A 26,961-nucleotide genomic window follows, 5' to 3' on the forward strand; every position below is an offset into this window, starting at 1 on the left:
TGTATGGGAGTTTATGATGAAAAAGACTTCAAGCTGGACCAAAACACTCACTTTTTCTGGGTGCTCACATTTCAGAATGTCAAAGTGCCCTCCCGCTCCTGACATTTTTTTGCCACTCACCGTGAACTCATTTGTATTATGTCGGTGAGATGTCTTCTTTTGCGACTGATGTTGTTGACCTCATTTGTTCACGCCGCCATTTAACACATGGCGTTTTTGATCAGTTTAGAATGCTACGTCTGGTGTTACGATTCCATTGCTGTGTAAGCAAAAACGAGTGGGTTGCACTAGGCAGGCAATTTAAGTGAGAATGAATGATGCCAGCGAGAGCAAAGGAGCGATATGGTGCAAAGCAGCAGCAACATATAAACCGTGTGAATGCTTAGCAACATGTGTACTTTCTTGGTAACCGGGGTGCTATTATTAGGGCTGCCATACATCCAGGAATTTCTGGACATGTCCTCTTTTGGGGGTCCTACATGCCCACCTGGGGAGAATTTCACATTTTACAGCAAATGTCCTGGATTTGTTTTTTTAAAGGTTCCATGGGCAGCCATGGGCACACTGAGAGCCAATGTGGTGTAGTGGTTAAGAGCAGTAGACTCGTAATCTGGTGAACCGGGTTTGCGTCTCCGCTCCTCCACCTGCAGCTGCTGGGTGACCTTGGGCTAGTCAAACTACTCTGAAGTCTCTCAGCCCCACTCACCTCACAGAGTGTTTGTTGTGGGGGAGGAAGGGAAATGAGATGGTTAGCTGCCTTGAGATTCCTTTGGGTAGTGATAAAGCGGGATATCAAATCCAAACTCCTCCTCCCTGAGGTGCAAGCCTGGGCAGTGTGTATGGAGGTCTTGGGTTGCCAGATGACAAGATCGCCCTCTCAGCCTCGCTGGTGTGGTCCAAAGGAAAGCAGAGCAATACATTTGTCTGCAGGAGTTGTTGTAAGGAGGCCTACAAGGCACCATCCAACCACCGGATTTGTGTAGGGTTTACTCCTTAGCCTTTTCTAGAGCCAGTGTGGTGTAGTGGTTAAGAGCGGTGGACTTGTAATCCGGTGAACCGGGTTTGCGTCTCCGCTCCTCCACATGCAGCTGCTGGGTGACCTTGGACTAGTCACACTTCTCTGAAGTCTCTCAGCCCCACTCACCTCACAAAGTGTTTGTTGTGGGGGAGGAAGGGAAAGGAGAATGTTAGCCGCTTTGAGACTCCTTAGGGTAGTGATAAAGCAGGATATCAAATCCAAACTCCTCCTCCTCCTCCTCCTACTCTTCTTCTTCTTCTCCTCCTCCTCCTCCTGGCTCAGTGGAGGAGCAAGCCATTTGGGCGCCTGGGCCGGTGCATGTGCCCTGCGTCCAGGGGTGGGGCCAGCCTCAGCCTCCCAGCTGGGGAGGAGGCAGCAGGCAGACGGTTGGGGGCAGCGGGGAGCCTGCGGGCGCCCAAGCCACTGTGTCACTCCTAGGAGAGACGCAATGCTCAGGCGCGTTGCTGGCCCTGCGGTGAGTGCCTCCCGGCATTTTGTCACCCCCCTCAGTGGTGACACCCGGGGTGCACCCCCCACACCCCCCTTCCTCTGCCCCTGTTCTGGCTCTGGAACTTCAGATTGCCCTAAAAAAAGGCAACAACTTTTAGTGTCCGGATTTTTACCTCTTGAAATATGGCAACCCTAGCTACTAGTAAAATGGAACTCTGCCCCAAACTGCAATAAGCTCCAGACTTCCCATAGCCGTTTTTGCTATTGCAAAAAAACAACAGGTGAGATTCTACCCTCTAGGTCCTTTCCGTACTACATTGTTTTCTGAAAATCTCTGTGTTACTCTTCCTTAAAATATTCACAATGGTGAAGGAAGAGGGATGGGCAGATCCCAGGGGATCTCAAGAACAGCGCATCATGAAGCAGGCAAAATATAGCACTGTTGCACTTTTATACCAAAGTTGTATCCTTTGACAGCTTTGTTGTTGTTTAGTCGTTTAGTCGTGTCCGACTCTTCGTGACCCCATGGACCAGAGCACGCCAGGCACTCTTGTCTTCCTCTGCCTCCCGCAGTTTGGTCAAACTCATGCTGGTAGCTTTGAGAACACTGTCCAACCATCTCGTCCTCTGTTGTCCCCTTCTCCTTGTGCCCTCCATCTTTCCCAGCATCAGGGGCTTTTCCAGGGAGTCTTCTCTTCTCATGAGGTGGCCCAAGTATTGGAGCCTCAGCTTCAGGATCTGTCCTTCCAGTGAGCACTCAGGGCTGATTTCCCTAAGAATGGATAGGTTTGATCTTCTTGCAGTCCATGGGACTCTCAAGAGTCTCCTCCAGCACCATAATTCAAAAGCATCAATTCTTTGGCGATCAGCCTTCTTTATGGTCCAGCTCTCACTTCCATACATCACTACTGGGAAAACAGCTTACACTATCCTTAAGATTATATACACACACACATACACACACTATTATGTTGCAGTAAAACAGCAAAAGCAGAATGTAGACTTGACTAAGGAGTTTGTCTAGAAAGGCGAGAATTCAGCCTGCAGTTCATGCAAGTCCGCCTGTGTGACAGCCTGAGAAAGGAGGAATGAAGAAGCAGGAAAGTACATGGGAAACCTGCAAAGACTTGAAAGCAAAGTTTCTTTTCCTTAAAAAGGTTTTTGGTTTTTTATTTTTATTTTAAAAATGATATAAATAGAAGACAGCCTCCTAGAGCCTCCAACTTAATGTTATTTTTTTATAATTTATATGGCAGTTCTATTTATAGTTGCACACTTTTATAAAGTTTGATTCTTTCATTGTGTGTGTGTGTGTGTGTGTGTGTGTGATTTTTACATCACACACATAAACACACACACACTGCTCTGTCTCTTTCAAAGTTCAAGCTCTTAGTCTCCGGTTCTTTCCTTTCCATCAAAAACAAGTCAGAAGCTTGACTATGAATTGCTCCACAAATATAGGTCATCTTATTATCAAAGTACATTAATGAGTTAGAAGGCTATACTCCCCTATGATGCGCTGGCCTAACTCGTTAACATTAATGAGATTTATGCATGTATGCTAAGAAAAGAATAGAACCCTAATTAAACAAATAAACCTTTAGCAATGTGTACATGAGCATTTTTAATATGAAAATATTCCTCTTGTCTTTGCTTTTGACAAACACTAAGCACAACTAAGGACTAATCAAAATTTAGGGGGAGGGGAGAAGGCAAGGGTGTCATAAAGCAGCCAGTATATTTTTTTAATGATGTGACAAATGGGCCATGCATATGTTCTCAGATTAATTATTGCACCCATCCCCTTTGCCTGCAATAACTAAAAACACGGTAGTTTTATTTAACAACTGACAGTTTTGTACAGTAGATATAAATCAGACGAGAAAAATTAAAAATGAAGGCCTCACAAAACCTTTTAAACAGCTTCTGTTTATAATTTAGTCCTCCCTTTGCAGTACCAATGTATGCATTTATTCCCATCACTTTCCCACCTACATTAAGTGGTACTAAAAAAACTAATGCGCCACTGGATTCAGAAAAAAAATGAGTATACACACACACACACACACACACACACACGAATACATGCAAAGATTAAAAAACACCCTACACTTTTGTGAGTGGATCCTTTTCTGGACATGACTGGTTCATGCACACATGTATTGGCCAATGGTTCCCAGTATAGGATCCCGACATCTATTTATTTATTTTTGTTTATAGAAGTATGGCTAAACCACCATGTTATAAAATATCAGAGTGGTGCACAGCAATACGTATACCATGAAACATAAATTTGTTGTTTGTGTAAATTTATGTTTCGTGTACAAAAAGTATCTCAAGGATTACTGTAATAATATGACGTCAGTGGCAGGCTTTGAATGACTTCTGTGGTATGATGGATAATTACAAGAGAATACAATACTGATGAAAATTAGCATAAGAGAACGAAAATAAATAGTGTGCTAGATAGACTAAGTGGTAGATACATGAGGGGGTGGCAGGAAGTCGCAAGAAACTTAAGAAGAACGTATTGTGATGTGATGTAACAAATATTACCATTTTCTTTCCTTTCTTTTGGGTAACCCTTTTGTTTGTTACTTCTTTTTAAGCTCAATAAAGCATAATAGGGGGGAAAAACAAAATGATTAAAACCAGTACAAAATAATCATTAAAATGACTGGGCCAATAATGAATGCTTTACACAGAGGTGTAGGCCTACTGACATACAAAAAGTCTTCAAGAGATGCCTGAATGTTATCAGTAAGGTTGGTCTTCTGAATCCTTGCTGGAAGAATATTCCTCAACATGGGACCAGCCACACTGAATACCTGACTTCATGTTACGCTCTGTAACATGTGGAACACCTAGCAGCACTGCTCCAGGTGGTCTCAGTGATCGAGCAGGTATATAAGGCTCAGGGGTTCCTTAGGTTATCCTGGAACCAAGCTTTTTCAGAGCTTTGCCTATCAACACAAACCTGGCTAGGCAAGGCACCAAACACTGAATCTGGATAAACGCGGGTGGCGCTGTGGTCTAAACCACTGAGCCTCTGGGCTTGTCGATCAAAAGGTTGGCAATTCGAATCCCTGCGATGGGGTGAGCTCCCGTTGCTCAGTCCCAGCTCCTGCCAACTTGCAGTTTGAAAGCATGTCAAAAAGTGCAAGTAGGTAAATAGGCAGGAAGGTAAACAGCGTTTCCATGCGCTGCTCTGGTTTCGCCAGAAGTGGCTTAGTCATGCTGGCCACATGGCCCGGAAAAACTGCGGACAAACGCCTGCTCCCTCGGCTAGTAAAGCGAGAAGACCGCTACAACCCCAGAGTCGTCTGCGACTGGACTTTACTGTCAGGGGTCCTTTACCTTTACCTTTTTATGTCTTCTTCTTCTTCTTTGGCGATCACTCGTAGCCGAGTAAGATTGTCTTCTGTAAATACGGTCTTAACAATGCGTCCGTAAGTGACTATGGAGGCCAATTCTGGATCCACACGTCCTTCCACAGTGGGGACCTGGGTTTCCAGGTGGGAGTTGATCACGGTGTGGATTTGCCAAGCGTTCCTTCCTCTTAGCACGTTTCTCCCTTGCTTCCTGAGTTTGAGTGTCTTCAAAGCCCACGACACCTTTGGTAAAGGCTGTTCTCCAATTGGAGTGCTTGCAGGCAAGTGTTTCCCAATTGTTAGTTTTCATACTACATTTTTTAAGATTTGCCTTGAGGCAGTCTTTAAACCTCTTTTGTTGACCACCAGCATTACGCTTTCCATTTTTAAGTTCAGAATAGAGTAGTTGCTTTGGAAGACGATAATAGGCATCCGCACAATATGACCAGTCCAATGAAGCTGATGTTGAAGAATCATTGCTTCGACACTGGTGATCACCCATATGTATCACCCATATGAAGGGAGTGGGGAACTTAATATTGAGGGCAGGGACAGGTACTGCGGACAGCATATCCAGTAGTGACTGGCACACTTCCAAAGAAACAACGGCATCAATGACCTGTGACAATGTGCTAAGGCACAAAAAGGTACACACACAAAGAACCGCAAAAACCAGCTCATGGCTGCTGCACCCCTCTTGGCTGAGGGCTGTAAAAGCAGGGGGTTAGTTTAAGCCAAAGGAGGACTATTATTCTACCTTACTATTACAGAGGCAACACCGCTGGCCATAAAAAAGTAAGAGGTGAAAAAAGGGACTTCATTTGATAATGAAAATGTTTCTTCTCTTCTAACTGAAATGGGGGGGGGGATAATCAGGTGCTTAGCTCAAAGCAACACTAGCAAATCATTTAGACAAACAACAGCTACTACCTTCACACCCTGAAAGCGAAAGTAAATAAGATTAATTGTGAGTAGGAAAATGTAATATTTCCAAAGAAGTAAAGAGTGGGTACAACTCATATTAGACACTATATTAATTGTTCCTGCACACTTAACTGAGTAACACATAACAGAAAACTGTTTTCCACTGAGATTGTTGTTGTTGTTTAGTCGTTTAGTCGTGTCCGGCTCTTCGTGACCCCATGGACCAGAGCACGCCAGGCACTTCTGTCTTCCACTGCCTCCCGCAGTTTGGTCAAACTCATGCTGGTAGCTTCGAGAACGCTGTCCAACCATCTCATCCTCTGTCATTCCCTTCTCCTTGTGCCCTCCATCTTTCCCAACATCAGGGTCTTTTCCAGGGAGTCTTCTCTTCTCATGAGGTGGCCAAAGTATTGGAGCCACAGCTTCAGGATCTGTCCTTCCAGTGAGCACTCAGGGCTGATTTCCTTAAGAGTGGATAAGTTTGATCTTCTTGCAGTCCATGGGACTCTCAAGAGTCTCCTCCAGCACCATAATTCAAAAGCATCAATTCTTCCGCGATCAGCCTTCTTTATGGTCCAGCTTTCACTTCCATACATCACTACTGGGAAAACCATAGCTTTTACTATACGGACCATCCCCTGAGATACCCCTCTGCTATGCGTCAGGGCTGTTTATCAATGCTGCCCCAGAAAAGCCACCATCGCCATGAACATATTCAGGCTAATTCAATTGTGGAACGAGAGACGGTGCTACGCTAATGGCATTTCGAATAAACTATGGAAACATAATACGAGGTCTCGAGCCCTGCACTGCACATACATGCCTTTCCTTCTTTTCTCCACCGAATATGCCAGATATACAGTTGGGCTGTACTTTATAAAACCCAAACATCACGACTCCAACCTATTGGCTGCCTATAGGGAGCTAGCTATTAAAAATTTCATTGGTATGGCTGCAGTCCATTAGCTAACTTACCTTCATACCCATAAAAAGTGAAGGGTAAACCCAGGATTTTTACAACCACTATCTGGAAAAGGTAATAGCAGGGCTACAGTCACATTACATTTATTATACACCATGACTCTAACAACTGCTCTGGGAGCAGGCCACAGAGCAACAGTGCACCGTGACAGATGCCGTTTTCTCTCGGTGATTTAAAAGGTCTAGCTTTTATTTAACTTAATTTAAAAAACGAAGTCAAAGCTTTGGCTTTGCAGTAAAGGAAACACACAGGCTGAGATGATTTCAGGTCAGGCAACTAGACTAACTAGGCCACAAATTAAGAACTTAATACCCATCATCCAATTCAGCAAACTCGAGAATACGCTTTCACGTAATACCCTTTTGGATGAGCAAGCACTGCGTTAAGCGCAGTTAAGTACTCAGAAAGTGACAAACGGATTACCGTCTTCACACTGACCCAAATTGCGTCGGATGGGGTTGTCATAAGAATTGGAAGATTAAAGTTCCTGCTTTGCTAAGTAGAAACACAACATGCATTTTACATGGTTGTCACAGCGTGATTTGTATAATGGTGTTTCGAGGTGGGGGACGGCGACACACCACACATTCAGCTTTACAAAAGCTACAAAAACTTTTAGCAAGGAAGCAAAATCTATTTCAAAGCAGAGTCCAGAGCCTGTAACTCCACTCATTTGTAAGGCTCTAGAAACTTGATGGGACGTGGGTGGCGCTCTGGGTTAAACCACAGAGCCTAGGACTTGCCATCAGAAGGTCGGCGGTTCGAATCCCTGCAACGGGGTGAGCTCCCGTTGCTCGGTCCCTGCTCCTGCCAACCTAGCAGTTCGAAAGCACGTCAAACTGCAAGTAGATAAATAGGTACTGCTCCTGCGGGAAGGTAAACGGTGTGTCCGTGTGCTGCTCTGGTTCGCCAGAAGCGGCTTAGTCATGCTGGCCACATGACCCGGAAGCTGGACGCCGGCTCCCTCGACCAATAAAGCGAGATGAGCGCCGCAGCCCCACAGTCGGCCACGACTGGACCTAATGGTCAGGGGTCCCTTTACCTTTACCTTAGAAACTTGATAAGCTGGGGCTGCCATATTTCAAAAAGTGATTTTATGTGTGTGCCAAAGTCACTGAGCACAGTCGCAGGAAACACCTCCAACTGTCTGGGTTACCCTAAAGGCTCGAGCCCCTTCTCTCTGTGCATTTTCAAAGTCCTCATGTTTGCTTTTATCAGTGGTTGGAGCCATCTGAAGTACCACGTTGCCCTTTTGTACTTAAACATGCAGGGCTTTTTTTTCAACCGGAACTCAGTTCTGGCACCTCTCAGATGGGCACCATTGCCATTCTAGGAGGGAGGCATTCATGGTGAGTTCCGGCACCTCATCTTCTAGAAAAACAGTGCTTTTGACATGTACGGCAAACATTTGCTATATAAAATGTGGATCACAGCTGACCATTCAGAAAGAATAAATCATGCCAGAGGCTTAAGGGGCGCAAGTGAGCAGAGTTATAAGCAGATACTGGAGACAAAAATTTGATCGACTCACAAATAAAGCTGGAGGGAAGTAAATCAACTAAATGTGAGGATGCAGAAGAAGCAGAGAGTTCGTAACACAAAACCCAGAGAGCATCTGTGCAGTAATCTCCAGTACTTTCTCTACACCCTGGGTCAGCAGATGAAACCTAGCACCATGCTCCAAGTGGGAGAACACTGTCTTATGGTGATGCTCATTGCCATGCGCAGATTGCCTACAATACAATGCCCCACAGAAAGGCAGAGAATCAGCTCGATGCTTCTCAGTGGGAGGAACAGTGGGAGGAAATGAAATGCTCACCCAGAAAGCAGAATACCGGAGAGATTTAGAAACACAAACTCCATGTCTGAAACGCTGAGCATTTCAGCAAGCAAACCGAGATGCCCATTCACATAGAACAGACATGTTCAACCGGTCGAACAGGATCGACAGGTAGATCCCCGGGTGATCCTGGTAGATCGTGGGATCCTTATCGATCGCTTGGGGGGTGGGGAAACAGGGAAGAAATATTTTCCCCTCACCCCTCTATGTCGCATCATGTGGGCAGTCGTTTGGCACTTGCTGAAGTTGATTGTGGATACGATGATTGTCTATTTTGGTGCGTGTATGTGTTTGATATTGATTTTCCAGTTAGCGATGTATGGCATTTCCCCTTTATAAAAGTTCAACAACTCTGGTCCACGGGCGTACGAAGTAGGGGGCGGAGGGGGTGGGCTGACCTGGGTGCCACTCAGGGGGGTGACAAAATGGCCCCTGCCTCCCTCCAGCTGTAGAGCAGCCAAGGCACATGCAGTCCATATGGGCGCCGCTCACATGGTGTCCGTACGGGCTGCCACTCTCGCAAGGCAACTGTACAGGCTGCCACTCTCATGCGCCATCCATACGGGCATCTGTATGGGCTGCCTCTCACATGGCAACCATATGGGCTGCCGCGCATGCTCACTCCATATGGGATGCTGCAAACATGCAGTGCATACGGGATGCCGCACATGCGCAGTCCATATGGCCTGCCGCACACACAGACTCTGTGCGGGTTGCCGCTCACGCGGTAGCCCATATGGTCGCTGTGCAAGTGGCAGCCCGTACAGCCACCGCGCGCGAGCAGCAGCCCGTGCGGACTGTGCATGTGCGGCATCCCATATGGAGAGTGCATGCGCGGCATCCCGTACGGTTGCTGCTCATGCGCACTCCGTATGGGCTGCGCCGCCCCTCAGTGTCCCACCCTGGGTGCCGGAGAGGGTTCCTCCTCTACTGCTCTGGTCTCTCCTCCCTCCAAAAGCAAAAAGCTCAACAACTTTGGTCAGTCCTCCCCCCCAAAAAAGCTCAACAACCTCTCCTTCCACACCCCACGCACACTCCTCCTCCCTCCAATGACAAGGGGTAGATCACTGCCAGTTTTTTTAAAACTGGGAGTAGATCGCAGTCTCTTGGGAGTCAGACGTGACTGACACAGAAGAACTACTGAGAATTAGAGCAATCAATTCCCCCCTTCCTATTGTAACGTCACTGGGTTCCGTTCAAGAGGGTCCCTAACTCTGTGCATTCGTGCATTTCAGGGTTGCAGAATGATTGGTGTTACAAAAGGGACACTTCGGATCCTAGCCTTTCTGCATGGAAGTGCAACTGTATAGAACATTGTTGGTAATGTTCTTCCAGGCTGAAGGGCACACTGATAAAAGGAAGGTATTTAGCGGGAAACATGTAGCCTGAAGACCTGTGTGAAACCAACTCCTTAAGGACACTTCCTATGCAACCTTTTCCTAGATGCGAAAAACATCCATCATCTTTGGCAGACGCTGCCTTTTCCTTTCATGTCAAATTAGAGAATGCACATTCTTCTCTGAGCTTCCCTGTGCCCTTAGATCTTATAGTACTGCTTATGATCCCCTTCTCTTTCTACTTATATATGACACATTATTTTCCATGATGGCAACGAATCCATTGAACACCATCTCAAGAGAAGAGCACAAAAGCTCCGGTCTTACAGACATTGAGACATTTATTATTATTATTTCGCCAAACCATATTTGGCGATATGTAGTTTATCCTATGTAGTTAAACAGCTTGCTTTGTTGTGACTTGGCTTTTTTTTTCTTAAAAAAGAAAGAAAGTTTGGAAACAAACTTTAACAAAAGAATTAAGAGGCCTGTGTTGCAAACACACATTCCTGGTTAAGAGTTTAATTGCTGAATAAAGGAAACGAGCAATCAAAGTGGCCTTTTGTCAATAGCAAACGTGGTTCAATGTAGTTCAGTGGATACTGTGCTTGGCTTGTAGAAGAAAGACGATCAGTTACAATCTGTCTGGGGAAAGCTCTCCTTCCCTGAATGCAAAATGATTTCAGGTTTAATCCCTGCCATCTAGATAAATGCCAGGCAACACTTCTATTAGAAGTTTAGTACAGAGAACACCGAGAGTGAAGGACCAAGCATCTGAATATTTTCCTAACTTGAGTCGGCGGTAATAAAGAAATAAATATCCATCTAGCATACTATTAATTGATGGAGAGAAAAACGTATTTTACCTCAACATGGCACCCAAACCTTTCTTCTTTGTTTTTCTTTCTGGATCTTCATTTTCTTCCTTTTTGTCCTTTTCTTTCGCTTTAGATTTGAGCTTCAGATTTGCTTTTTTATTCTTATCTTTCATTTTTTCTTTTGCCTTCTTGTGTTTCTTCGCCTTGGCTTCCACATCCTCTAACTCAACCTTCATGTGAAGGGCTGATTCAAAGTTATGAGCTTCCTGATCCGAGAGAGAGCTTTTATCAGACGGACCATCTGCAGGAGGAGAAGGATAATCAATAAGTACAAACAAGAGGTGTTTATGATGAACACATGGAAATTGCAGGGTAGTTGTCCATATGCGGTGTCCTATAATATACGTTCACCGCATTAAATGGCTGTCAAACATAGCCAGTTAATTTCAGTCAGACCTGGTTGCAAATTAAGAAAAGACTCATTACTGGTTCTTATTTCCTAGTTATTCCATTTGATAACAGGTAGATAGGGAAACACAGTGTTGGTATGCATTCTAGGCTTGTTGACCCCAGTTTTAAAAATACAGTCGTACCTTGGTTTTTGAACAGCCTAGTTCTCGAACGTTTTGGCTCCTGAACGATCGAAGTGACTGTTCTGGTTTTCGAACATTCTTTTGGAAGCCGAACATCCGATGGGGCTTCTGCGGCTTCCGATTGGCTGCAGGAGCTTCCTGCAGCCAATCAGAAGCCACGCTTTGGTTTTCGAACGCTTTGGAAGTCGAACTTTTATTTCCAAGGTACGACTTCCAAGGTACAGATTTCCAAGGTACGACTGTGGGAACACCCACAGTCACGGATTATTTCTGTGACGGAGAGCATAACTAAACCTCAATATTTATGAGTCCACATTTTGTGTATGCAACCGGACCAAGTTATTTGGCAGCTTTCCAAAACTCCTGGTTGGGTATTGCAACATACGGTTTTTTGTCTGGTGGGCTGCGTCTCGCAGCTAGGTGGTCTAAGGCAGAAAGCGCCCCCCACCCCTTACTTATGTCTGACCCGTTCCCCACAGGTGAAGAAAGGGAACAAAGGAAAACAAAGAAATATACATAAAAATCAAAAGTAAATGGGAACCTGAGTCGTGTCCAAGGGGAAATGGAGGGGACATGTACATAAACGCCATGGAAAGCCATCCATTCAGGTTGTGTAAGCTGCTTGGGACATATTGAGCTGCCTGGGTCAGCCATGGCTCGAGAGATGCTGTTTATTTATGAGGGTTCCTCACCATATGGACCAAAGCAATGGAACCCTGTGGAGACCAGTCTACTAGGACAGGTGGGGCAGTGCCCATCCTAAACCCGCAAAGGATGCTTAGGATCACAGCCTCCAGGAACCCCCAGAGTAACACTTGTAGACTCCCTATGCATTGTTAGTCACTTGCAAACCTGTCTTAACCCTTGCACTTCACTACTCTCACGGGTGGAATCTACTTTCCCTACAGAGGAAAGGACAACTCAATTTCACAGGCTCCGCGGCCTGTGAAACTGACTGTACTAAACTGGGCAAAGTCTCCAAAAAATGGAGAAGGGAAGGAAAGATGGAGAGAGAGAGAAGGTAATGACCTCCCTGCGGACCTTCTTCCCAGGAAAGGTACCGGAAGGGGGTGTCCTGGTCTGCATCTTCACCAGGCCACCGTCCTCCCACACCAATAGCATGATATGATGGCCTCTGCTGAGGAATTTCCCCCCTCCCCAATTCCACACAGAGGCAGGAACGGCAAGGAAGCATCCACCAGCGCTGGCCAAGTCACAGCTTTTGAATAGCTCTTGGTGGCTGCTGATTGGCTGCAAGTCAGTAGCAAGTTCCTCCCTCTCATGCGCACATTCTGGTCCATGTTCTGCCTCTGCTCTAGCCTATGCCATAGTTCACTCTGAGGAAATGAGATGAAATCCTGTTGCTGGTGAGCAGTAGAGGAAATCAAGTGCTGGCTGGAGGAGCATTACTTGTTGCTGAGCCCTTGGGGTGATTCTGTGGCTCCCCAAGAGTCCGGGGACCACAGGTTGGAAACCACCGACCTAAATGATATTTTCCACGATCTTGTCAGCTTAGTCAGGACCCACAAGAACGTATATTGGATTTAGGCCATTTTGTCATTTTGGACTCACAGCTGTCCATGGAGGCGCAGGTCAATTCTGTGTCCAGGGCGGCTGTCTACCAGCTCCATCTGCTACGCAGGCTGAGACCCTACCTGCCTGCGGACTGTCTTGCCAGAGTGGTGCATGCTCTAGTTATCTCCCGTTTGGACTACTGCAATGCGCTCTACGTGGGGCTACCTTTGAAGGTGACCCAGACACTGCAATTAATCCAGAATGCGGCAGCTAGACTGGTGACTGGGGGCGGCCGCCGGGACCACATAACACCAGTTCTGAGAGATCTGCATTGGCTCCCAATACGTTTCCGAGCAAAATTTAAAGTGTTGGTGCTGAACTTTAAAGCCCTAAACGCCCTCGGTCCTGTATACCTGAAGGAGCGTCTCCACCCCCATCGTTCAGCCCGGACACTGAGATCCAGCGCTGAGGGCCTTCTGGCGGTTCCCTCATTGTGAGAAGTAAGGTTACAGGGAACCAGACAGAGGGCCTTCTCAGTAGTGGCGCCCGCCCTATGGAACGCCCTCCCATCAGATGCCAAGGAAATAAGCAGCTATCCTATCTTTAAAAGACATCTGAAGGCAGCCCTGTTCAGGGAAGTTTTTAATATTTAACGCTGTACTGTTTTTAACACTTGATTGGGAGCCGCCCAGAGTGGCTGGGGAAACTCAGCCAGATGGGCGGGGTATAAATAAATTATTATTATTATTATTATTATTATTATTATTATTATTATTATCATCATCATCATCATCATCATCATCCACTGGCACTGGCCAAGTCACAGCATTTGAATAGTTCTTGGTGGTTGCTGATTGGCTGCAAGGCAGTAGCAAGTTCCTCCCTCTCATGCGCACATTCTGGTCCATGTTCTGCCTTTGCTCTAGCCTATGCCATAGTTCACTCTGAGGAAATGAGATGAAATCCCATTGCTGGTGAGCAGTAGAGGAAATCAAGTGCTGGCTGGAGGAGCATTACTTGTTGCTGAGCCCTTGGGGTGATTCTGTGGCTCCCCAGGAGTCTGGCGCCCACAGGTTGGAAACCACCGACCTAAATGATCTTTTCCACGATCTTGTCAGCTTAGTCAGCACCCACAAGAACGTATACTGGATTTAGGCCTTCGTTCAAAGCTCTTAAGCATTTCAGTTCAAATTGGAAGGAAACAGACACTCTTGTGCACTGAAATGGAAACTTTCTGAAGCAGAAAATAGAAGTAAAGAATACCTTCTGCCATATCTTCAGGTCCATCATAAGATTTGTCAATAGCAGCTCGAAAACTCTCGTTGCATCCTCTGCCACGAACCATGTGAGGTCTGGGCCTATAGAAAGGAAGCTCATTCTTTTTCACTTCAGCAACAGCAGTCTGAAGACTCTCTAGGGAGCTTGACTTCTTTAAACCCAGGGTGGGACCAATATCCTTTCCAGAAGACGCTGAAGAAAGAGAGCGAGAAATATTTGACTACTTGGTACACTTTTTTAAACCTTAGATTCTCCAGCTGCACAACTGGAAGTCACTTCTTGTTCTCTAACCGGGGCTTTTAAATTGAATACATTAGGTTTGTAAAAAAACAAAAACAGGAACGTATGTAACTCACACACAGTACTAGTATTCTGAGCCCTCCAGAGAATCAATCCAAAGGAGCAGGATATAAAAGGAGCTATTTTGCTAAGATGAATGAATACGGATTTTGCAAAGGAAGTCACTCTCCTATTATAATCACAGAAATCCTAACTGGATGGAATCACAGGACAAGTTGCTAGATGAAAAAAGCTATGTAAGAGAAGCTACGGCGCAGGTCTGCACAAAATTAACTCAGGGAAGATAACAGTATATGAGCAAAGTGATGGGGAATTCTCAAAAGGTGCCTTTAAAGCAGTTCATTATTGAGCCCCATGATGTTTCAAGTCCAATGGCTCTTCGCCAAGGTGGGCCAAGTTCCTTGAGCCAGCTGAAGCATCTTTGCCTGCTGACAGCGAAAGCAGGGGTGGGGAGCCGCTAGCCCACAAAGCCCTGCTAGCCGTGGCCCAAATTTGTGGTGGTGGTGGACCCCGAAAAGAAGCACACAGAGGCAATTTTCATTCCTACTGCATCCATTTTCATGCTTAGGAGTTTAACCTCTCTACCCAGCCCAGCACTCAGTGGCGTGGGATGTGGGGCACAGGTGCGGTTTCCCTGGTGCAAAATTGTTAGGGGTACAAATTTTCAACACTCAATGATGCCTCAGTACCTCCAATGATAACGGCTTCTCCATGCAAACCAGGAAGTGACCTCTCCAGACTATCTAACAACTTTTCTTATCTCTGTGGCTGCAATCACCTGGGTGACGCGGACACTGTTAGGCAGTTGAATGCACATGTGTACTCAGTCCGTTTCCCACCCTCCGTGTGGCCCCGGGCACTGACAACCCACGTTATGCCACTGCCAACACTACAATGGGAACAAAAACCACCCTCTAACCTTCAGATCAAGACTTGAAACAAATGTTCTTTTGTCTGTACCTCTGTACTGGCTGCTAACCAAAAAAAAAAAAAAAAAAAAAAAGAATTCTGGGAATGTATAATTATTTCTCAAGAGTAATGTTTTCTTTTTAGCATATGGATGAAAATTAGCAAACCTGTGAATCCTTGCAAAGTTTTTAATAACTCAGCTCTAAGCTATGCCTGCCAAACATGGCACTATGCTATCAAATTATCAGCATGGTCTCCATGAATTAAACATAAATATTTCTAGCAAGATACTGATTAATACGCATTTCATTGCACTTCATGAGACAGCATTTTTTTAAAAAATAAATTAATAAAGAGGAGCAGTAGGCATTCTTTCTTCCCTGCCAGTCCCTTCCTTTTGCACAAGAGCTGCATAGCCCACAGTGGAACTACAGCAGGAACCCATTTTGTAGGAATTTCTTGCTTCTGTAGTGGTTGTTCATGAGTGGTGATTTGCCGAGAACACTTTCACACAAAGTGGATTGCTTTGATTGCTCATCCAGACAACTTCATAATTATTGTCATATTCTCAGGCTACAGAAATTCCTACTATTTTCTGAAGAATAGGAATGAAGAGTAGCGAAACTTGCTTAGGTGTAGATGCCTTTAGAACTACTGTTCCACCCTTCTTCTTCAAGGGCAGGGATTTGACCTGGCAGAGACAGTATGGGGCAGGTGAACAAAACTTACCATATATATCTATATCTCCTGTTAGCAAATGAAATGAAAGTGGTGAAATGCGAGGAGGAGGAGGAGGAGGAGGAGGAGGAAGAAGAAGAAGAAGAAGAAGAAGAAATGGCTGGGGGAAAACTCCTTTACCCCACTCAGTCATTTAAAACATACAAATAATTTGTGTTACGCTGTACTGTTTTTAACGCTTGATTGGGAGCTGCCCAGAGTGGCAGGGGAAACTCAGCCAGATGGGCGGGGTATAAATTAATAATAATAATAATAATAATAATAATAATAATAATAATAGTGTTATATATGAAACAAATGATAATGATACAAATGGTGATTAATAAAATGGCAGGAACCACAAGAGGTACAGAGTTTAGCTTCAAGTGGCTGCTTGTGCGAATCAAACCTGTATCAAGCAATACTGGGGGAGAAATGTAGATTATCTAAAATAAAAGTGATTAACTGAACCAGGAAAGGGAGGGATGGGTAAGCATAGCCACCAAATGATGAAAGATCAGCAACACACAAAGCAATTTAGCATTGCTGTTCTCTGGGGAATATGACATCTAGTGTACAATGGTGTACAAGAGAGAGAGAGGGAGGGAGGGAGGGAGGGAGGAAGAGAGGAACCAGTTTAAAGGGGAACCTGGTTGCTAGGTCACAAAGTGCAAGCTTCCTTTGTTCATTAATTGCCATTGTGGAGACTACCATTATTGCCAAATTAGCAACTGCTGAAATGGATTTTGAGCGCTGCCTTGCTTGCAACATAAAGGTGCTCAAAATTATTCAAGGCATAAGCATCAGTGAGAAGTAGAGCAGGGCACATTTGAGGCTTGGAAGGAACAGCAGAAAAGAGGGGCATAATCACTGAAGAAGAAACAGATAAAGTAAAAGCTTTTCTGATCAGCAGAGGAAAAAGCCAGGCTGCTTTTCAGCGAGAAAACAGCTTTGATTGCTAGCTTTCGACAGGAAAATCGCTGCACAGCTCAAAATATAAGATTCTCTCGCAGGCTTAATCTGAGCTGGGACTGAGCCTCAAGATCTGCTTTCAGTGTTCATGCTCATCCTCGAGAGAGATTTTTTGAGATATATATATAAGGATAATAAGGAGAGTGTCTCTGAGCATGTGCAATGTCTTTTTCCAGAATGTAACATTATTATTATCTGGACAAAAGTAAACTAGCGTGATTGATAAGACGATAATGAAATACCACTGAAAACACTACTCATGTACACAACATCTGTGGCTCTGTGTGCTTAAGATGACGAGACCTCATGAGAAATAGAGGAAGGAGAAATGAATTCTTCTCCTTACAGGTCCTGCTAGCAAGGGATGATGGGAACTGTAGTCCAGAAACAGCTGGAGACCCCAGTTTGGGAAACGCTGATGTAGAACATTGGCATCCGTTTTATAATTTTAGGCTTAATGATCTTATCTGTAGACCCCAGTGGGTATCGTTTCACATACTTCTTCAAACTGGAAAGCCAGCCCCGCTGCGTTCGGAGGTCCTCCTGTCCATTGTGCTGACAAGGAGTTCTCAACTTCTTCACCAGAGTCCTGCCTGGACAACATCACTGCTAAGCTAGAGAAGCTACATTTCTGCGTGGAAATTTTTATTTCACCTTATTCTTTGTATGGAGGAGCATTCAGTGATGTGAGCTCCCACTTGCAGCCTTAAGCAGTGCACCCCAGATTATCACCTGATCTGCTCTGCTTTGAAAAACCATGCCTCAAGAGTCCACAGGAGCTGGTGGCAAGAATGAGAATTAAGATGGCCTGCCCCACTTTTATGTTCCAGAAACCTTCTCGGATCCACCCCAAGCTATCTCATTGGAAGCAACCTGAGATGTCTTCAGAGTTCGGTATTTAAGCAGAGCTGTGCTGTTTCATTGTGTACGTCTAGGAGGACCCAGCTGAGACCATGTTTTTACTACCAGCTTAAAGATGCTGATAAATGTTTTAAAAGCACATCATGCTATTCCCAACTCCAAGTAGAGTATGGGCTTTGGGGTGATGTATGGCCTCATCTCCCAGTAGTGATGCATGGAAGTGAGAGCTGGACCATAAAGGCGGCTGATCACCGAAGAATTGATGCTTTTGAATTATGGTGCTGGAGGAGACTCTTGAGAGTCCCATGGACTGCAAGAAGATCAAACCTATCCATTCTGAAGGAAATCAGCCCTGAGTGCTCACTGGAAGGACAGATCCTGAAGCTGAGGCTCCTATACTTTGGCCACCTCATGAGAAGAGATGGCTCCATGGAAAAGACCCTGATGTTGGGAAAGATGGAGGGCACAAGGAGAAGGGGACGACAGAGGACGAGATGGTTGGACAGTGTTCTCGAAGCTACCAACATGAGTTTGAGCAAACTGCGGGAGGCAGTGGAAGACAGGAGTGCCTGGTGTGCTCTCGTCCATGGGGTCATGAAGAGTTGGACACGACTAAACAACAACAACATGGTCTCATCTGAAGGCACATGTAGCTCCCACCTTGGTGAAGCTAAGCAGGCCTGAGGCTTGTCTGAGCCTGGGTGGGTGAACAGCTGGGACTCACATGTATGCTGGCTTGAGTTCCAAGGCTGAAGAACAGTGGGATATAAATTTAGGAAAATAAATAAATAAATAAATAAATAAATAAATAAATAAATAAAGCAACCATTACAGTACATGAAGCAAGACTGGATCTTTCCCTGCTCAATCTGGTTGCTGGTGTTTATTGCAAACACTTTGGCACTACGGAATGGGTTAAATTAAGACTAATGGAGAGCAAATGTGAAATATCTTCCATCTATCAAGTCAAGTTTGAACTTGTGAAGGCAGAACAAAGACATGTGGCAATATAAATTTAGGAAAATAAATAAAGCAACCATTACAGTACATGAAGCAAGACTGGATCTTTCCCTGATCAATCTGGTTGGTGGTGTTTATTGCAAACGCTTTGGCACTACGGAATGGGTTAAATTAAGACTAATGGAGAGCAAATGTGAAATATCTTCCATCTATCAAGTCAAGTTTGAACTTGTGAAGGCAAAACAAAGACATGTGGCATTAAAATATGGCGTATAGATGGTTGCCATGTGTTCACAGTGACACTGGGGAGACATTTTATATTCCTATAAAATAAATGTAATTTTTGCCTTTGAAAATGCAACTCAAGGATAATTATTTATTTATTGAATTTATCATTCTCGATGCACTAATATGGGCAGATGGCTGTGATCAGGTATCCCTGGTTTATCAATTCTGTCTGACACATCCTTGGATTTCACAGCTAGCTCAGACAGGTTACAAATAGGATGGAACAACTCAATGTAATTGCCGCAAAAATGTAGAAGGACCACTCGATTGACACAGCCACAAAACACTCCACATGTTGTCCAGCCACCACATCCTATATGTTGAATCTAGAGATACAAAACCCACAAACTGAATACGCCTCATTCTCACAAACACCGGCAAAGATTTGTGAACTTGAAAAACACCCTGGGGTGGTGTTAAATGCTCGTTCTAGTAAGAGTAGGCCCATGGAAGTCAATTTGTTGTTGTTGTAAAGTCGTTTAGTCATGTCCGACTCTTCGTGACCCCATGGACCAGAGCACACCAGGCACTCCTGTCTTCCACTGCCTCCCGCAGTTTGCTCAAACTCATGTTGGTAGCTTCGAGAACACCGTCCAACCATCTCGTCCTCTGTCTTCCCCTTCTCCTTGTGCCCTCCATCTTTCCCAACATCAGGGTCTTTCCCAGGGAGTCTTCTCTTCTCATGAGATGGCCAAAGTACTGGAGCCTCAGCTTCAGGATCTGTCCTTCCAGTGAGCACTCAGGGCTGATTTCCTTCAGAATGGAGAGGTTTGATCTTCTTGCAGTCCATGGGACTCTCAAGAGTCTCCTCCAGCACCATAATTCAAAAGCATCAATTCTTCGGCGATCAGCCTTCTTTATGGTCCAGCTCAATAGACATATGGAATATGGAAGTCAATAGACATGATTAACCGAGATTCATTAATTTCTTTGGGTCTACTCTGAGTAGCACTTAGATGAATATAACCCCATGAACGTGCTTGTTATTGCTATTGTTATTTGAAGCTTAAAGTAATTTTGGTTTGATGTCAGAAAACCACACGTTTGCAGCATATTTTCATTAGTTTAGAAGTGTTCGGTTTTGCCTAAAAGTGTGGAATTAATTTTAGCAATTAGGATCTGCGTCCTGTTTTTGACGTTTCAGAGCACCCTTCCTTCGTACATTTTCAAAGGAGAGGTAAACTCAGTCAAGCACTTCATTAGATCATTTAAGCTCCTGTTAATGCACCTAAAATTAGAGAACAAGTTGAAGCCCTAAGTTCAGTTTATGGCCTAACAGCATTTTATAGGGATCCTGTCAAAATACGGAGTGAAGTGGCAAAGATTAACTATACGCTTTAAGCACTTGAAATGAAACTGAAATTCCCCCTGTCACTTCCTTCAGTTCTGCCATTTAAAAATAACTATCCTCATTTATTTTATTTTATTTTTAAATCTCACTGAGGATTCTCTCTGGTAGATTAATAGTTGAACATTTAGTTGCCCTTTTCCTCAGGCTAGGTAATCATTTAAACTGACTTTTTGTTGTTGTTAGCAACACTGGAAATTTCCTAAATTAAACCTTCAAATGTGAAGCTATTTTGGAATAGGAATTAAAATACTGAGGCCCTGAACATCACTTAAATGTGTTGACCAGCTATTACTTGTGTAAGCAAATCAAAAGGAAAAAATTCAAAGGAAAAGAAAATCTGAGTAATACCCTGAAACAACCATACTATATTACTGTGTACATATATAGCTGCTATATATTTTGAAAAATGGTTTGTCCATTTGTTTTCTATGCCTCTGAATGCCTCAAAATATTATTGCCAAACTTGGCATGAGGGTTTCTGAGGCAGAAGTGGCAGAATCTGTTGCCATTTAGACATCAGGAGCCATTTTTAATCAAGCTGGTGGAGCAAAATATAACTTACCTGTGGCTTTGCCCATTTTTTGGTGTAGGTTCAGTGGCCTCTGAAGTTGTCATCACCAAACTCAGCATGTGAGTTTGTGATGTGTGTGTGTGTGGTGGATTTTGTCAACATTTAGATGCCAGGTGCCATCTTGAATCAAGATGGCAGACCAAAATGTGACTTTGAGGTGATGTCACCTGGGTTCAAAATTACAAATGACACTAGCTATTTAGAAACCACAGATAGATGCAGTTGTGACCCCCCAGACTCTTCTTCCATAGTCCCTCCTTTTCTGGTCTATACAGTGGTACCTCGGGTTAAGAACTGAATTTGTTCTGGAGGTCTGTTCTTAACCTGAAACTTAACCTGAGGTACCACTTTAGCTAATGGGGCCTCCCACTGCCGCCGCACCACCAGAGCATGATTTCTGTTCTCATCCTGAAGCAAAGTTCTTAACCCGAGGTACTATTTCTGGGTTTGCAGAGTCTGTAACCTGAAGCGTCTGTAACCTGAAGCGTATGTAACCTGGGGTACCACTGCAGTTGTTTTACTGATTCTTTTAAATTTTATGTCCCAATAGCATGCTGAGAGCGGTTCCGCACATGGATGCCATTTGTACACTTGCATAATTACATACAGTGAATTGAAGAGAGGGGAAAAAACATTATGGGAACCTAGAATTATTACTTACAGTTGTACCTCGGGTTACATACACTTAAGGTTACATACGCTTCAGGTTACAGACTCAGTAACCCAGAAATATCACCTCGGGTTAAGAACTTTGCTTCAGGATGAGAACAGAAATCGTGCTCTGGCTGCGCAGCAGCAGGAGGAGGCCCCATTAGCTAAAGTGGTGCTTCAGGTTAAGAACAGTTTGTCAACATCCTTCTTAAATTGTGGTGCCCAGAACTGGACACAGGATTCCAGGTAGAGTCTGACCAAGGTGGAATGGAGTAATACTATTACTTTCCTTGATCAGGACACTATACTTCTGTTCATGCAGCCTAGAATTGAATAAGCTTGTTTTGCTGCTACATCTCACTGTTGCTAATGTTAAACTAGTGGTCTACTATGCCTGCTAGATCCTTTTCACATACCGTATTTTTCTCTCCATAAGGCACACCGGACCATAAGGCGCACCTAGTTTTTAGAGGGGGAAATCAAGGAAAAAAATCTTATTACGCAGCCTGTCCGCTTCTCCCAGTGCTTCTGGGGCTGCCGGGGGAAGCCCGGGTCTCCCCCCCCCCCCAGCCCCAAAGAGCAAAAAAGCCAAGACAGCGAGCGGGATGCATCCCGCTCGCTGTCTTGGCTTCTGCCATAGCTGCGCACAACCTTTCTAGCTGGGAGAGGCTGCGCGTGGCTAAGGAAGCCATAGCCGCGCACAGCCTCTCCCGGCCAGAGGGGCTGCGCGCGGCTATGGCAATACCCCCACCTCCTGCAAAAGCCCACAGGAGCCGCAAACCCTTTAAGGAGTGCACGGCTCCTGCGGGCTTTTCTATGAGGAGGGAGCAGGGACCGACTGGCCGTGTCAGTCCCTTCTCCCTCCTGGGGAAAAGCCCGCAAGAGCCGCGCGGAGCTTGTGTGCAGCTCTTGGGGGCTTTTGCTGCCTGCCACCCCCCTGCATTCGCTCCATAAGATGCACACACATTTCCCCTTACTTTTTAGGAGGGAAAAAGTGCATCTTATGGAGAGAAAAATACGGTTTATACTACTGGCAATCTAGGTATTCCTCATGTATTATTTGTGAGGCTGGTTCTTCCTGCCTAAGTGCAGAACCTCACATTTTTTCCTATTGAAATCCATTTTTTTTTTTTAGTTTGGGCCCAGTTCTCCAATCTGTTAAGGTCATCCTTGAATTCAGATTCTGTCTTCTGCATCATTAGCTACCCCTCCCAGTTTGGTGTCATCTGCAAATTTGATGAGCCCTCAATTCCTTCGCCCAAGTCATTTATGAAGATGTTGAACAACAGCCAGCCCAGGACAGAACCCTGCAACATCTCACTTGTCACTTTTTTCCAGAATGACAAGGAACTATTAAGGAGTACTCTTTGGGTTCAGTCAGCTAACCAGCTACAAATCCAGTTATCTCGTCCACATTTTATCAGGTTCTCTGCAATAATATGATGAGGGACTTTGTGAAAAGCCTTACTGAAATCAAGGTACACTACGTCCCCGGCATTCCTCTGATCCACCAAGCTTGTAACTCGATCCAAAAAAAAAAAAAATATATATATATATACGTCTGGCATGATTTGTTTTTGAAAAACTCATTCTGGGCCTTAGTAATCACAGAAAGTGCTTGTAGACCAACTGTTGAATTATCTGTTCTGGTACCTTTCCTCAGCGTGGCTTGGAAATCTACAGCAGACACTCATGGCTGTTGGCAAGGTCATGGCTGTTTCCCTCTCTACAGTTTTTTTTTAAAAAAATAATTTTTATTAAATTTTCCATTTTAACAATCCAATCAAATCACATTAAGTATTCCAAATTATACAAATACATATCATACTGTCCAAATATTCTGCCAAATTATAAATTTTTGTTGGGGCTTCCCGTGCTTCAAGTTCAGTGGGGTTCCAATCATCTTATGTTTCTACTGCCTTGAGTTTCCAATAGTTCCTTCTTTAAATCTTCCTGTTGTTATCCTTCCTCTTTCGTGGCCTCTGAGTTGTTTCCACAGGCGAGTTGAAATAAACAATAATGTGCTTCTGTGTGAAATTTGTATGACTCTCCTTTTTTTTTTTGCAGCTGGTAAGTCTGTTGTTTGCAGAATTTCCTCACACGCTAGTGTTTATGCCAAATCAATCCAAAAGTCCTTCTCTGGTGGCAGACGCCATCTTCACTCAGTTCCGATGAAATAAAATCTGGGCGTTTGCTCATAAATTTTCTCAGACAGGTTGCATCAAACATTAGTCTTTCTAGGGGAGATTTGCCAAATCGGACTTGAAGTACAGATATAATAACAAATTAAGAGCTCATCTCCCCCAAGACTGTTTATCTCTGCAACTCGTTCTTATCCCGTAATGGTGGATCCCAATTAAAGAATGCATCACATCACCCTTCTCAGAATCCGTCCCAATTTTTTTGGTGTCTCTCCAGCAGCTAACGAGATCCTACTTCTTTCTAATATCAATATTTGGAGAGTCTTTTATCTTCTTCCAAATGTTTCAAAAATCAAAAGCTTTAGTTATATAGTATTATTATTTCCACACAGTTTATATTTTCCCATCTCACTTGCTGTAAATAATGTAAACGGTTCTTCTTGGGGGGGGGGGGTTGTTAGGTATTATCATAGTAAAAAAAGAAAACGTTTTATCCCCCCTCCTTTCCATTCCTTCTCTACAATTTTTACCCATAAATTGCCCATCTGCCTTCCATGTTCCAGGTCATGGATCTCTTCACAAGTATACACATCCTTTACATATGATGCTACTCCTCTACCTTCCTGGAAGACGAACATAGCATAGGTGCCATAGGTCACTGTAGTGGCTCCCTCGCCTTCAGTGTCTCTTGGTCCTACGTACACTGAGAAGCACAACTCCCTCTCAAAATGCCCTTGGAAATGCCTCTGTTTACAAGTTCTTGTCATAAGCTCCTAGTTACCAGCTCCCAGAAACTGCAACCAGTTGAATTGTTGTTGGCTGCTAACTGCTCCTCCAACCCACTTCCTTGTTTATTTACACATCTGTACTGAGCCTACGATGAAGGGTTTCGCAGCATTATCACCCCAAGAGGGTCTTGCTACTCCCATAGCCACAGCCTTGGATTCCAGCAGAAATCAGGCAGAGCTCTGTCTCCCAACTGCCCAGCCTACAGGAGACGGGACCAGAATATCAGAAGGGTAGATAATGCTACCTGAAACAAGGCCAGAGGGAAGCTGAAGTGCTGGGGTTAATGACTGAGAAACTAAACAGAGCCAGAAAATTAGCAAGTGCTTCAAATACTGACATTTTAATTTATCTTATATGGTAATTTCTTTGTGTACTCCAGCAAGGAAAAGGTGCTTCTGGGAGTCCGTTCAGAGGAACAAAATTTGTATAAGACAGGTGATTCAACTATCTAAATGTTAAAGGGATATAATGAGATTACAGCCATTTCAGAAGAACGAGAAAAAGTTGGATTAAAACACTGGTTTCATTTTTTTTTTTTAAAGTAGTGTGTTTGCCAAACTAGACATGATCAGAGCACCTACGCATTTAGTTAGGCACATGTCTGCTTCCTTCATATATAAAGCAGCTTTGTAGTCAGAGGTAGTCTATTTTCTTTTTTTACTTGCGTGTAGAGGACCCCACAGCCACCCTCAAATAAAGACACAATTCACAGAATTTTTGTTTTAAGGTTTTTGGCATAAATTTTGGCCACAACTTTACTGATTACAGCATGTGAGTGGTTGCTTAGGCATTGGTTCGCGACTATCTGATCCCGCCTAGAGGTAGGAACAGAACTGACATCCGCAGGCCTGCAAAAGTCAGTAAGGGAAACCATTTTTGGGGAGAGCATAGAGCTAGCTGGGTGCCAGGCTCTCACCTCTCCCCAAATGCTCCCAGGGGCTCTTGCGTGGTCCAGGTCCCTTGACAGGGGTTTGGACAAGAGCATAGCGAGCCCCTGGATTCCTTTAATGGAATTCCCTTGCAGCAGCAGCATTGGAGGGGCAGGCACAGCCAATCCATGCCCCTCCACCAACCAAATTTGAACCAATGCCTAAGCGCAACCTTACAAGTTGTGACGATTTGCTACGCAGTAGGCAAAAACCAAATGGCACCAGCCAATCAGCCAAATGGCAAAATTCCTAGCAGGCCCCTGCCCCAAAAGCAGACAACCCCATTGTTAAGTTGTGGGTGAACATATCAGATGCCACAGCAATTCTTCAAACAGCTCTTGTTTATTCACAGGCCAGGACAGAACTGAACTGAAGGGTTCAGTCAGCCTGCTTATATAGAGCTCCAGTACAATGTAAGTGTAACAACTTTCTAAAACTATCCAATCACTGAACGTCACTTTCGATCCTTCATTTGCATAACTATCTACTGGCCCAGGGTGAGAACTTCAGTACATAACAGAAAACCAAAAGTTTATCGAAGACTGGGGGAAATTTACAGAATATCTGAAAAATATATGTGATGTACAGACAACGCTTGTTGGTTTTGAAGAGACTCTGTGAGATAGTAAGAAATATTGCAAAAAAGAGAGTAAGAGGAAAAGGAGTTGGGAAAGGCAGTATCATGTTTAGAAATGCGTCAATAAATAGAAATTTTATGAAAGATTGACAGAGAAACTGAGGGAAGTCAAAAATTGAAGAATGAGTGCAAAATAATTTGTTGATTGTATAAAATTTGTTTGGAAAATGAATAAAAATTATTTTTTTAAAAAATCACTGAACGTCACTTTCGATCCCTTCTTTGCATAACTATCTACAGTATCCCCCTGCTGGCCCAGTACATAACACCCATGACAGACATAGCAAGGTCAATGCGAACAACCCTAAATATAGGGAGGGTGGGTGATCCACTGCGTGCAGCGAAAAGAGGAAGCTCAACGCTGCGCGCAGGGAATAAATAGCCCCTCAACAGTCACTCATAAAATTGCTACACCAAATTCTCCCCAATGACTGAGGGGTACCCAATCAGATTTGTGGCCATCTATACTAACCCACCCAGCAACTGAGGGATGTCTTGGTTGCCCCCTCTGCAACATGTGCTCTCCATGATGGAGAACACACTTTCTCAAAACAGCATGAAGCTGAAGGGAACTAGATTAAACTTGAAATCCATTTTGTGATTTCTGGCCCAGTTCTCCAATCTATTAAAGGTCATCTTTAATCCCAATTCTATGGCATTAGCTACTCCTGCCAGTTTGGTGTCATTTGCAAATTTGATGAGTATCCCCTCAATTCCTTCACCCAAGTTGTTATGCTCTCCCCAGTCATATGAAGAAAC

At 44.3% G+C, this 26,961-nt stretch overlaps 1 protein-coding gene across 2 annotated transcripts in view; it reads right to left on the minus strand.

Annotated features, from left to right (window-relative positions):
- Nucleotides 1–26,961, minus strand: part of PARD3B (par-3 family cell polarity regulator beta) — a 624,466-nt gene that overhangs the window by 275,795 nt on the left and 321,710 nt on the right. For both annotated transcript variants that reach the window (XM_083626664.1, XM_083626663.1), the window contains 2 exons: nt 14,112–14,318; nt 10,789–11,041 (listed from right to left, as the gene is read on the minus strand). In XM_083626664.1, the coding sequence (XP_083482790.1) occupies nt 10,789–11,041; nt 14,112–14,318 (460 nt within the window). The remainder of the gene's footprint in view (nt 1–10,788; nt 11,042–14,111; nt 14,319–26,961) is intronic.

This window comes from Podarcis filfolensis (assembly GCF_964270895.1).
Source record: "Podarcis filfolensis genome assembly, chromosome: 1".
Lineage (NCBI taxonomy): Eukaryota > Metazoa > Chordata > Lepidosauria > Squamata > Lacertidae > Podarcis > Podarcis filfolensis.